General features: G+C 36.9%; 1 protein-coding gene across 4 annotated transcripts in view; it reads left to right on the forward strand.

The window, feature by feature from the left end:
• Positions 1 to 12874, forward strand: part of SREK1IP1 (SREK1 interacting protein 1) — an 85117-nt gene that overhangs the window by 21779 nt on the left and 50464 nt on the right. For all 4 annotated transcript variants that reach the window (XM_049707957.1, XM_049707958.1, XM_049707960.1 and 1 more), the window contains exon 3: positions 6606 to 6749. In XM_049707957.1, the coding sequence (XP_049563914.1) occupies positions 6606 to 6749 (144 nt within the window). The remainder of the gene's footprint in view (positions 1 to 6605; positions 6750 to 12874) is intronic.

Raw genomic sequence — 12874 nt, forward strand, 5'->3', positions numbered from 1 at the left:
TGGAGAAAAATATTTGCAAACGAATCAATGGACAAAGGCTTAATATCCAAAATATATAAACAGCTCATGCAGCTCAGTATTAAAAAAAAAACAACCCAATCCAAAAATGGGCAGAAGACCTAAATAGATATTTCTCCAAAGAAGACATACAGATGGCCAAGAAGCACATGAAAAGCTGCTCAACATCACTAATTATTAGAGAAATGCAAATCAAAACTACAATGAGGAATCACCTCACACCAGTTAGAATGGGCATCATCAGAAAATCTACAAACAACAAATGATGTAGAGGGTGTGGAGAAAAGGAAACCCTCTTGCACTGTTGGTGGGAATGTAAATTGATACAGCCACTCTGGAGAACAGTATGGATGTGCCTTAAAAAACTAAAAATAGAATTGCCACATGACCCAGCAATCCCACTACTGGGCATATACCCAGAGAAGACCATAATTCAAAAAGGCACATGCACCCCAATGTTCACTGCAGCACCATTTACAATAGCCAGGTCATGGAAGCAACCTAAATGCCCATCAACAGACGAATGGATAAAGAAGATGTGGTACATATATACAATGGAGTATTACTCAGCCATAAAAAGGAAAAAAATTGGGTCATGTTTAGAGACGTGGATGGATCTAGAGACTGTCATATAGGGTGAAGTAAGTCAGAAAGAGAATAACAAATGTCGTATTTTAACTCATATGTGGAACCTAGAAAAATGGTACAGATGAACCAGTTTGCAGGGCAGAAATTGAGACACACATGTAGAGAACAAATATATGTAACACCAAGGGGGGAAAGAGGCCGGGGGGGAGGTGGTGGGATGAATTGGGAGGTTGAGGTTGGCATATATACGCTAATAATGTATAAAATGGATAACAAATAAGAACCTACTGTATAAAAAAATAAATACAATAAAATTCAAAAATAAATTGTGGGGGCTTCCCTGGTGGTGCAGTGGTTGAGAGTCCGCCTGCCGATGCAGGGGACACGGGTTCGTGCCCCGGTCTGGGAAGATCCCACATGCCGCGGAGTGGCTGGGCCCGTGAGCCATGGCTGCTGAGCCTGCGTGTCCAGAGCCTGTGCTCCACAACGGGAGAGGCCGCAACAGTGAGAGGCCTGCGTAACGAAATAAATAAATAAATTTTGGTAAAATACATATAATATCATGTGCCATTTTAGCCATTTTTAAGTATACAATTCAGTGGCATTAATTACATTCACAGTGTTGTACAACCATCGCCCCTATCTATTACAAAACTTTTTCATCACCCCAAATAGAAACTCTATAAACCTTTAGCAGTACCTCCCCACTCCTCCCTTCCCCCAGACCCTGGTAACCTCTAATCTACTTTCTATCTCTATGAATTTGGCCATTCTAGATATTTCATGTAAGTCGAATCATATAGTATTTGTCCTTTTGTGTCTGGCTTATTTTCCTTAGCACTGTTTTTAAAGTTCATTCATGTTGTAGCATGTATCATAACTTTATTCCTGTTTATGGCTGAATGATATTTCATTGTATGGATACACCACATTTTCTTTATCCATTCATCTATTGATAGACACTTGGGTTATTTTTACCTTTTGACTATTGTGATTAATGGGCAATGAATTTTGTTGTATAAGTGTCTGTCTGAGTCCCCGTTTTTGATTCTTTTGGGTATATACCTAGGAGTGGAATGCTGGGTCATCTGTGTGCAGCTTCTTGAGGAGTTGCCAGACTGTTTTCCACAGCAGCTCCATCATTTTATATTCCCACCAGAAATGTACAAGAGTTCCAGTTTCTCCACATTCTTGCCAACATTTATTTTCCTTTCTCTTTTCTTTTTTAAAAATTGTAGCCATCTTAATAGATGTGAAGGGATATCTCATGGTTTTCAGTTGCATTTCTCTAAAAACTAATGATGTTGGGTATCTTTTCATGGTCTTACTGGCCATTTGTATATCTTCTTTGGAGAAATGTCTATTCAGTTTCTTTGCCCATGTTTTAATTGAGTTGTCTTTTTCTTCTTGAGTTGCAGGAATTGTATATATACTAAATAGTTAACCCTATGAGATATATAAGTTACAAATCTTTTCTTCCACTCTGTAGGTTGTTTTTTCACTTTCATAATAATTTCTTTGCACAAATGTTTTAAATTTTGATGAAATCCAACTTATCAGTTTTATCTTTTGTTAGTTGTGCTGTTGGTGTTTTATATGTAAGAATCCATTGCTAAATCCAAGTTAAAGAGATTTACCCCATACTTTCTTCTAAGAGTTTTATGGTTTTAGCTCTTATATTGTTGTGGTCTTTAATCCATTTTCAGTCAGTTTTTGCATACGATGTGAGGTGAGGAGTTCAACTTCATTCGTTTACATGTGGAAATCCTGTTGTCCCAGCACCATCTGTTGAAGAGACTGTTCTTTCCCCACTGAATAGACTTGACACTCTTGTCAAAAAGCAATTGGCTATATATGTATGGGTGTATTTCTGGACTCTAAATTCTATTCCATTGGTCTATATGACTATCCTTATGACGCTATCACCCTGTTTTGATTACTATAGCTTTGTGGTAAGTTTTGAAATCAGGAAATATGAGTCTTCCACCTTTATTCTTTTTCAAGATTGTTTTGGCTGTTCAGGGTCCCTTACATTTTTGTATGAATTTAAGGATTGGCTTTTCCATTTCTGAAAAAGCCAGGTTACTCTTTACAGTCAGCTACTAAAATGTTATAACTTGAAATGTCTCTACATATCTGTGGTCAAAATTTAAGCTTCTGGTCATCTAAGAATTTTCTGCTGAGGACCTCCCTGGTGGTGCAATGGTTAAGAATCCACCTGCCAATGCAGGGGACATGGGTTCGATCTCTGGTCCAGGAAGATCCCACATGCTGTGGAGCAACTAAGCCCATATGCCACAACTGCTGAGCCCGCGTGCCACAACTACTGAAGCCCACGCACCTAGAGCCCATGTTCTGCAACAAGAGAAGCCACTGCAATGAGAAGCCCACGTACCACCACAAAGAGTAGCCCCCAGCTCGCCTCAACTAGAGAAAGCCTGCGCACAGCAACAAAGAACCAACGCAGCCAAAAATAATAAATAAATAACCAATAAACAAACATGGACAGGATGTTGGCCCCGGGGGGTGGGAGCTGCTGGCAGGAGAACGTGGCTGAGACGGGACCTGCTGGAAGTCACCGTGTCCAGGCAGGTCCACAGCCTGTTTTGTTTTTTTTCTTTTTTAAAGAATTTTCTGCTCATTGTCTCCTGAGAGTCTGTGTAGAAAAGAGGTCACAAGAACTATATTTTGGAATAATTTTCTAAGTTTGTTCACAAGCAACTTGTCTTATTATCAGTTTAGGGTCAGTTTCATTGAAGTAAGGCTAAAATGGGTGTGAGACAGACTGCTGCCAGTGTGGTTATTAAGTATTTTGTTTATATGAAATATTTATTACAATATAAGGTGTTTGGATGAAAAGCTAGGTTAAGTAAAGGAAAAATTGTATCATCAGGAGTTCTGATCAGAATGGCAAGCTGAAGCAACATAGAAAGTCCTCCTTTCTGCTCCAAAAACAGAGAGATACTGGAGAAAAATAGAGTAACAACAAAAATAAAAATAACCCAGGTGAAAAAGGGAAATCCCCAGGTGTTGGAAAGGAAAAGGAGCTCAAAGCCAGAGCAGGGAATGATAGCTGGAAACAATGAGGTCCACGGGCCTACTGGGTAGACATTTATGGGATACGGAGTGAAGCTTTAGACCCCTGTGGAATGGCAGCATGGCCAGAGTGGAGGCTCTTGTTTAGAGCCAGATTGCTCAAAAAAAACAGTGAAGCAGGAATTAGAAAAATTCCGTTTACTGTCTAGGGAAAGTGATGAGAAAGTTTACTGTGTTTAAGTTCCTATAAAATAATAATTAGAAGAAAAGGAATAATCGAGAATTGGTAGCCCGAACTTATACCTTGTGTAGGTATGAGGAGTGAATTTATACTGCCCCCAGTGAGGCAGGTACTCTTTGTCGAAGCTAAGAAATTAACATAAAAAATTGGTCAGGTATCAAAGTAAATTAAAAAAGTAAGTCCAGCTACATGTCATTATTAGTGAAACTACTTGGAAAACTAAAAACTGCATAGAAAATTTTAAAATAAAGGGATGGGGAAAAAGGAGCAGATAGATATTAGGTTGAATATTGTTGATAATCAGCTGTTCTACTCACGAAAGTTGCAACTTCATGTGATTCAACTGATAATAACGGAGAAATTGACAAATCTATAGTGATAAAGGTACTTAAAATTATACTATCAGAAGTTATTACGCAAAAAAGTAAGATGGAGATTTGAACAACAAAATAGACATCAACAAATAGTGATGTATATTCTTTTAAAATACATATCAAGTTTTTCCCTACATTTACTACATGATAGGCCATAAAAGAAATCTCAGCAAATACTAAAAAACTGATGTCATACAGACTCCACTCTCTGATAACAGTGTAATAAATTTAGAAATCAACAAAAGCATAGTCTGAAAGCTCCATATGTTTGGAAACTGAGAAGAACACTTCTGAATGATTCATTTGAAAGAAATCACAATAGAGAAAACTTGGTTCCAGCAGTATGGCAGACTGGACCCTTTTGTAAACAACTAAGAAACTTGTATAAAATATGCAATACATATTAGATAGATTAGTGTGCTAGAAGAAAATAAAGAATTAAAGAATACTTAGAGGCCAGCAACCAAAGGAAAGCAGAACCTCTAGGAGGTAAGTCTTGAGGGTATTTGCTGAACCCAAGGTTCTTGAACTTCTATCATCATGTATTGGCAGGGTGCAGGGAATAAAGGCAAGGTTCAGGGTCCCACCCAAGATTGGTACCCTACTAGGAGATGCTCTTGTATAAGTCTAGGTCTTCCAAAAGGCTTCACCCTTAATTAAGAGAACTAGAAATAAATCCTAGTACAGAGTTGTAGTGAATCATTAGTGGGTTGTGAAATCAATTATGTGGTTTCTGTCAGCATTGATTTTTTTTGAATATCACATGTCATAATGCTTCATGTAATTTTGTTTTAATTTTTGTGGGTTAGTGTGTATATGTATATGAATGTATATATGAATATACTTGGTTGCATTGTTACTTTTTACCATCGGTCAGCCCTAGTCAAAAGAATTCAAAAGCTACTGCCTTAAAGAAGCTGTGCCATGTGTGCACAGAGAGACGTGTATAGCTACGCATTTCAGCATTATTTATAATAGCAAAATACTAGAAGCAACCTAAGATCCTATCAGTAGTAGAAAGGATAAATATATTTTTATATAATGGGACATTATTCATCAGATAAAAGGAGATAATTATATCTACTTATGTTAACATAGATAAATCACATAATTATATCTACTTATGTTAACATAGATAAATCACAAAACATAATACTGAATGACAGAAACAAGTTACAGAATGATAGGTAAGTATAATTGAGTTTATGTTAAAAAATAATAAAAATACAATATGCTATTTTGAAAAGATAAGACACCAACTTCAGTATACCAACTTCTGAAGAGAGAATGGAATGGGATTGGGGCAGGGTTCCAAGGGATGGTGCAAGCTCTCCAACTTTGTGTATGTGTATGTGCACACACACATGCAGTTTTTCACTTTAAAAAAAATTAAGTGAATAAAACAAAATGTTAACATGTGGGTGATAAGCACTTAGGTATTATTAGTGATTTTATCTCCTGTACTTTTTTGGTGTTTGTATTCAATAATATTTGAGTTTTTAATTGCATCATGCAATAAGTAGATAACTGTTGTAGTTTTTTTTAAATTAATTTATTTTTGGCTGCATTGTGTCTTCGTTGCTGCGCGCGGGCTTTCTCTAGTTGCAGTGAGCAGGGGCTACTGTTCATTGCTGTGCACAGGGATGTCATTGCAGTGACTTCTCTTGTTGCAGAGCACAGGCTCTAAAGCGCACGGGCTTCAGTAGTTGTGGCTCGTGGACTCTAGAGTGTGGGCTCAGTAGTTGTGGCGCATGGGCTTAGTTGCTCTGTGGCATGTGGGATCTTCCCGGACCAGGGCTCGAACCTGTGTCCCGTGCATTGGCAGGCGGATTCTTAACCACTGCGCCACCAGGGAAGACCTGTTGTAGTTTTCTTATAGGGAGAATCTTTAAGGACTGAATGATGTCAGAATTAGAATCTTAGGTGTTCTTTTGAAGAACATGTTTAATTATGTTATTATGGCACCTTTAATTAGGTGACAGCTGTGTAATTGCATGAGTATAGTAGTCAAGCTGAGAAGCAAAAAGGTGTATGGGAAAGGAATAAAACCTAAAATCCAACGTTGAAAATATTTTCTTTAGTACATAGTAAGTACATTAATTCAATATCCTGAAATCCATAAGAAGTAACCAAAAAGCATGCTTATTGAATTAGAAGCCCTGTTAAAGAAAAGAAAAGGTTTTCTGAATGTTTCATTCAGGTAAAGCAAACTACCACCCACTGAATAAAAGTTAAAACTAAACATTATATTACTAAAATTGTAACTTGTTGCTTAGTGAACAAACACAGCAAAAAATATAATGTATCTATAGTTTTGTCATTCATATTTTTTTGTTTGTTTTACTTAGCTGGTCACCTGACTTTTGAATGCCGCAATTTTCTCCGAGTAGACCCCAAAAGGGACATAGTTTTGGATGTCAGCAGCACAAGTAGTGAAGAGAGTGATGAAGAGAATGAAGAACTGAATAAACTGCAAGCATTACAAGAAAAAAGTAAGCAATACTTTTTTTCCCCCTCCATCCTTTAAAAATGTTTCTAAATGTTCTACTGTATTATGTCATGTTTATCTATTGTTCTCTTATATTTGTCATTAAGATATCTTTTGCCTCTTATGTAAGAAGTACTGCCTAGGTAAGGAAATTGTAAGTACTTTGCCCAAAGTCAAACAGTTGGTCAGTGATAGAACCAACAGGCAAGTCTATTTCTGATTCCACAACACAGGTTTTATTGTGTTTTGTTTTGTTTTTTGTTTTTCCATCTCACTGTAATGTATCACATGGTACAAAGAGTCTGATTTAAGATTTGGTTTCTATTCCTATTTGGCTACTTTTTAGTATGTGACTTTTAGCAAATCACTTAACTGCTCTGAACTTCAGTTTCCTTGTGGGATAACACAAAGGATTGGATTGTCAAATCACACTCATTCATATCAGAGATCTTAGCAGTGTCAAGCTTTACTGATACCATTGACCCTTGAACAACATGGGTTTGAACTGCATGGGTCCACTTATATGCAGATTTTTTCAGTAATACATACTGCAGTACTATATAAGCTGTGGTTGGTGGAATCCACAGATGTGGAACCATGGATATGGAGAAACCGCATATATGGAGGGCAACTATAAGTTACACTTGGACTTTGGACAGCATAGAGGGGCAACATCCCTAACCCCTGCGTTGTTCAAGGGTCAACTGTAATTTCAAGTATACAAGTGATCACGAGGCATAGGCAAAGCAGCAAGAGTTTCAGGACTATAGTACAATATCCCAGGTACCCACTCTGGCCAAGGTTAACAAATGGTTTCTATATTACTTACACGAAAGAAAGAATTTTGGTCATGAAGCATCTCAATTTTATGCCCATAGTTACATTTTCCAGGGATTATGGATTTGTGCCCCATCAATCCCTAGATTCCAGGATTATTTGCCATAAACAATCTTAGACATCCTGCTATAAGCAGTTTATAAATAGGAATTCTCTTGCCAACAGCTTGATCATGGACTTCTAGCTTTCAGAACAGTGAGGAAATAAATTTCTGTTATTTAAGCCACACCCCTTCTCCCCCCACAAAAAAGGATTCTCTGGCTAGCAAATAATTTATTTCCAGGAAGTCTGTCATTAGCATGTTGATGAAGAGATTTGACCAAGTTACCTTCTTTCTTTCCTGGGACATTCTCCTTTCCCCTCAAAAAGAGAACAGATTTCAGACCACTGTTTAACCATTTGTTTCCCATCTTGTGTATAAAATAACCTATCCTTGCAATGGGGTTTTTAGGGATAAAATGTGATGCTGTATGTAAAAATATTTTGTAAACTACAAAATGTTATATGGTAGTTGTCACACAGAAGCAAAATGAAACTTATTTCTATATGGGTTTAGGCATGGCATGAGAGAGATACAAAAAAGGTTAAACTTATTCTAGATCATCAGAGAACAATAAATGCTTAAAAAAATTTTAACCTTTCCATATTATATCCAGTGAAGGCAAGTGAAAAAGTCAAATGCCAGGGTACTAGGACAAGCTGAGAAGGCAGAAGAGGGATAGTGTTCCAAAGAAAGCAAACAAGAGTAACAGTAAATATGAGTATATACAGCTTAAGGGTAAAGATAGCTGCTCGAATATAAATGCTTACTTCTGGGACTTCCCTGGAAGTCCAGTGGTTAAGAATCTGTGCTTCCACTACAGGGGGCACGGGTTCAATCCCTGGTTGGGGAACTAAGATCCCACATGCAGCAGGATCTTTATACATAAAGAAAGATATATATTTACTTCTGCTCCCTACTGAAACAACACTAAAATAGTAGTAGAAGAAATTTTTAAGGACATAAACTCACAAGGACAAAGAAAATAAGAGTCAAAAAATTTTGCTGAAAAGCAGATGGGTTAGTGATAATGGACTGAACACTTTAAGAGAGCTCAACCCTTTAACAGTGGGGAAAGCTGAGAAGTAACCTGATTATACACCGTAAAACCCCCTAAAGTCTTGATAATGAGTATCCTTGGGTATTTCTGGAATTGAGAATATTTGTAAGACTAAAAACAGGGATTGGTTAAAAGCCTGAAGTAGTTAGATGTTCTGTTCCCTTTCCCTACTCTGTGAAGCCCTGTTGCCTCAGCAGACTGCCACAGGTCTATTTTCTAGACAGGTAAGGCAAACGGTCTTTAAACTGGGACACACCAACCACAAATGAAGATAGTTAAATCAAAGGTTAGATACAGAATGGTGAGAGCCTTCTAGCCATCTTCACCTATTTGGTTCCCAGACATATATCACCCAGGCAGAAGACTTGAAGATACATCTCTGGGAAATCTGACCAGTCTAAGAAGAATGAAATAAGGATACTGAAATTAGGGATTCTTCAAAGGCAAGGCCTCACCAGACCTCACCAGATTATCAGTGAAGTCCAGATTTCCAAGTTTTGCTTGCTACAAGCTGCCAGTCAGCTTTTTAGACAATGAGGAGCACTAAATTTCTGAGGAAAGAGTCTCACATGAAATATAGATACCAAAACAGAAAAAATCAACTTGAAAAATACGAGTCTGTACAGGGAGAAAACAGAAATCATTAATATTTAGTTTCATAGAAAGATAAGATATACCACGCATGAAACATGAATAAGATACTATAAAGAAGAACAAAAGCAACAAAAGAGCTTTTGAAAATTAAAAAAGAAGCAGACATGGAAAACTTGATAGAGTTGGAAGATAAAGTTGAAGAAAAATAAGAAGAGCAAAAAGAGAGAAAAAAGATAGAACAATTGAAGGGTCATTCTAGGAAATACTTCATTCAAATGAGTCCCAGAAAAAGAAAACAGAAAATTTTTTCAAGAACTGAAGAATTAGTTTCCAGATGAAAAGTTTCAGCAAGTACCAGACACAGTGGTAAAAGCAGACCCACACAAAGGCACACCATTATGAAACATCATATCATAGGAAACAAAAAGATATAATCCAGACTTCCAGAGTTGAGGATAAAACAGGACACAGGTGAAGGATCAGGAGTCAGAATAGTTTCATACTTCTCTAAGGCAATACTGGAAGCTAGTAGAATATGGATAATGCTTTCAAATTTTTGAAGGAAAATTATATCCAAATTAGAATGATATACCCAACCAAATTATCAACCAAGTGTGAAAGTAGAATAAAGACATTGTCAGACATTCAAAATCTCAGAAAACAATTTGCCTCTCACTTACCCTTTCTTAGAAAAGCCCTGGAATAAGTGTTCTACCAAAGTACGGGAATAGACTGAAAAAAGGAAGACAAGGAGTGTAGGAAATAGAAATGATAAGAAGGGAAATTTGTAGCATGCTAGTAAAGAGAGAGCCCAGAAAGACAGCTGTGCCAGAATAGAGAGCAGCCCAGCCACATAGGAACACAACAAAAGATACTAGAACAGAAAGCCTAAAACCCTTAATTCCACAAGGACACTTTCTACCCCATTCATCTATACTGCTCTGTTTTTTTTTAAATAGATGCATAAAACTTTAGAATTAGGAAGAATCTTTAGAACAAATAGTTTAAAAACCAGTTTTGTAGAAAAAGAAAATGAGAACAAGTGACTTTCCAAAGTCAATAGCTGGTCACAGTAGAGCCAGCACCATGATCCAGGTTTCTTTCCTACTAGTCCTGTACCATTTTCATTACAATGTGCTGCTCTCCTACCTTAGAGATCATCCAGTCTATTGGTTCTTGACCTTTTTTTCCTTATTACATCAATCTTGAAGGACAAAGTACACTCCCACCATGAATAGTGGTTTATTCTAGAGGTGATTTTCAATCAGAAGACCTGGGACAGATCCGCTCTGGGAGAAAGGGGAGGGAGTTAACATATAATAACCCCCAGGACAGGAAATAGTTGGTGAAGCTTCCTTATTAGCATCAGCTTTCCCCTAACCTCACATTGAGAATGGTTTCCTCAATCTAGCTTTTCTCCCTTTTTCTTCCTCAAAAGGTATGCTTGACCATAGTCACTTAAAGGCTCAGAATTTGTGTTCCATCTCATGACTTCCACCCAGGACAGTGTTCATTCCAGTATGTCAACCAACTTGTCCTATTTAACATTTATAGAACACCTCACTCAACAACAGCAGAATACACAGTTTTTCTTTTTTTCTCAGTGCACACAGAACATCTACCAAGATAGACCTTATTCTGTGCTATAAAACAAGTCTCAATAAATTTGAGTGTTCAAGTCATGCAAAGTATCTTCTCTAGCCACAAGGAAATTAAATTAGAAATCGATAACAGGTAGCTTCTTGGAAAATTTCCAAGCAATTGTAGCCTAACACACTTCTATTTGTCCCATTGGGTCAAAGAAAAAAAAAAGAGCCAAAGGAAATTAGAAAGTACTTTTCAACTGTATGAAAATAAAAATACAACATAACATTTATGACATGTCCCTAAAGCAGCCCTTAGAAGCAAATTTATGGCACTCCATGCCTGTATTAGAAGAGAAGAAATATCTCAAATTTAATACTTCAACTTCTACCTTAAACTCGAAAAAGAAGAGCAAATGAAACCTGAATTAAGCAGAAGAAAGGACATAATAAAGATCAGAGGTGAAATCAGTGAAATGGAAAATAGAGAAACAATAGAGAAAAATGAGTGAAACCAAGAGCTGGTTCTTTGAGAAGATCTATAAAAGTGAAAATTCACTATCCAAACTGACTGGGTTAAAAAAAAAAAAGTCATAAATTACCAGTATCAGAAATGAATGAAGTAACAACACTACAGATTACACAGATGCTAAAATAGAATATTATGAATAATCTTATGCCAATAAATTGGACAACTTGGATAAACTGGACAAATTACTTGAAAGATACAAACTACCAAAATGCTTTCAAGAAGAAATAGGTCAACTGAGTGGTCTGCATCTATTACAGAAGTTAAATGTTTTTAAACTTTCAGCAAAGAAAACGCCGTGGCTGAATGGCTTCTCATGAATTCTGCCAAACATTTAAAGGAGAAGTAATACCACTTCTACATAAAATCTTTTAAAAATTAAAGAGGGGATACTTTCCAACTCAACTTATAAGACCAGCATTACCCTAATAACAAAACCAGATAAAGAGGGGCTTCCCTGGTGGCACAGTGGTTAAGAATCCGCCTGCCAATGCAGGGGACACGGGTTCGAGCCCTTCCCGGGGAAGATCCCACATGCCGCGGAGCAGCTAAGCCCGTGCACCACAACTGCTAAGCCCACGTGCCACAACTACTGAAGCCTGCACGCCTAGAGCCTGTGCTCTGCAACAAGAGAAGTCACTGCAATGAGAAGCCCGTGCACCGCAACGAAGAGTAGCCCCCACTCGCCGCAACCAGAGAAAGCCCGCGCACAGCAACGAAGAGCCAACTCAGTCAAAAAAAAATTTTTAATTTTAAATGAAAAAAAGATAAAGACATTACAAGGAAAGCAGAGACTCTCAAAAGAGAATTTTAAGCAATTCTAAGCAATTATAAAATGTTAGTAAGTCAAATCCAACAATATATAAAAAGGATAATATATTATGACCAAGTGGAGCTTATTGCAGGAATACAATATTTGTTTTACATTCAGAAGTCATTGTAATTTGCTATTTTTAACAGACCAAAGAAGAAAATCTGTAGTATTTTAAGAAAACCAATATTTTAAGAAAAATTATTTGAGGGAGTCCATCTTCCATTTCTTATAAAAATTTTCAGCACACTAGGAAAAGAAGGAAGCTTCATCAGCCTGATACGGGATGTCCATAAAAAACAGAAAGATTACACTATACTTAATGGTAAAAGACTGAATGTTTCCGTAACATAAGGAACAAATCAAAGATGTCCATTCCTACCACTTATTTTCAACATTGTAGTGGGGATTCTAGTCATGTAATAAGGCAAGAAAAAGAAATTAAAGTCATCCAGATTAGAAAAGGAAGAGTAAAAACTGTCTTTTTTGCAGATGACTTGATCATCTATGTAGAAAGCCTAGAAGAAAAGTTCTAAAACTAATAACTACGTTTAGCCAAGTTGTAGGATGCAAGATCAATCAATGGGCAAAAAATCAATGTATTTCTGTATGCTGGCAGTGAAAAATCAGAAATTGAAATTTTAAAAATACCTATTATAATAGCATTAAAAGCAT

This window comes from Orcinus orca, chromosome 3 (assembly GCF_937001465.1).
Source record: "Orcinus orca chromosome 3, mOrcOrc1.1, whole genome shotgun sequence".
Classification (NCBI taxonomy): Eukaryota; Metazoa; Chordata; class Mammalia; order Artiodactyla; family Delphinidae; genus Orcinus; species Orcinus orca.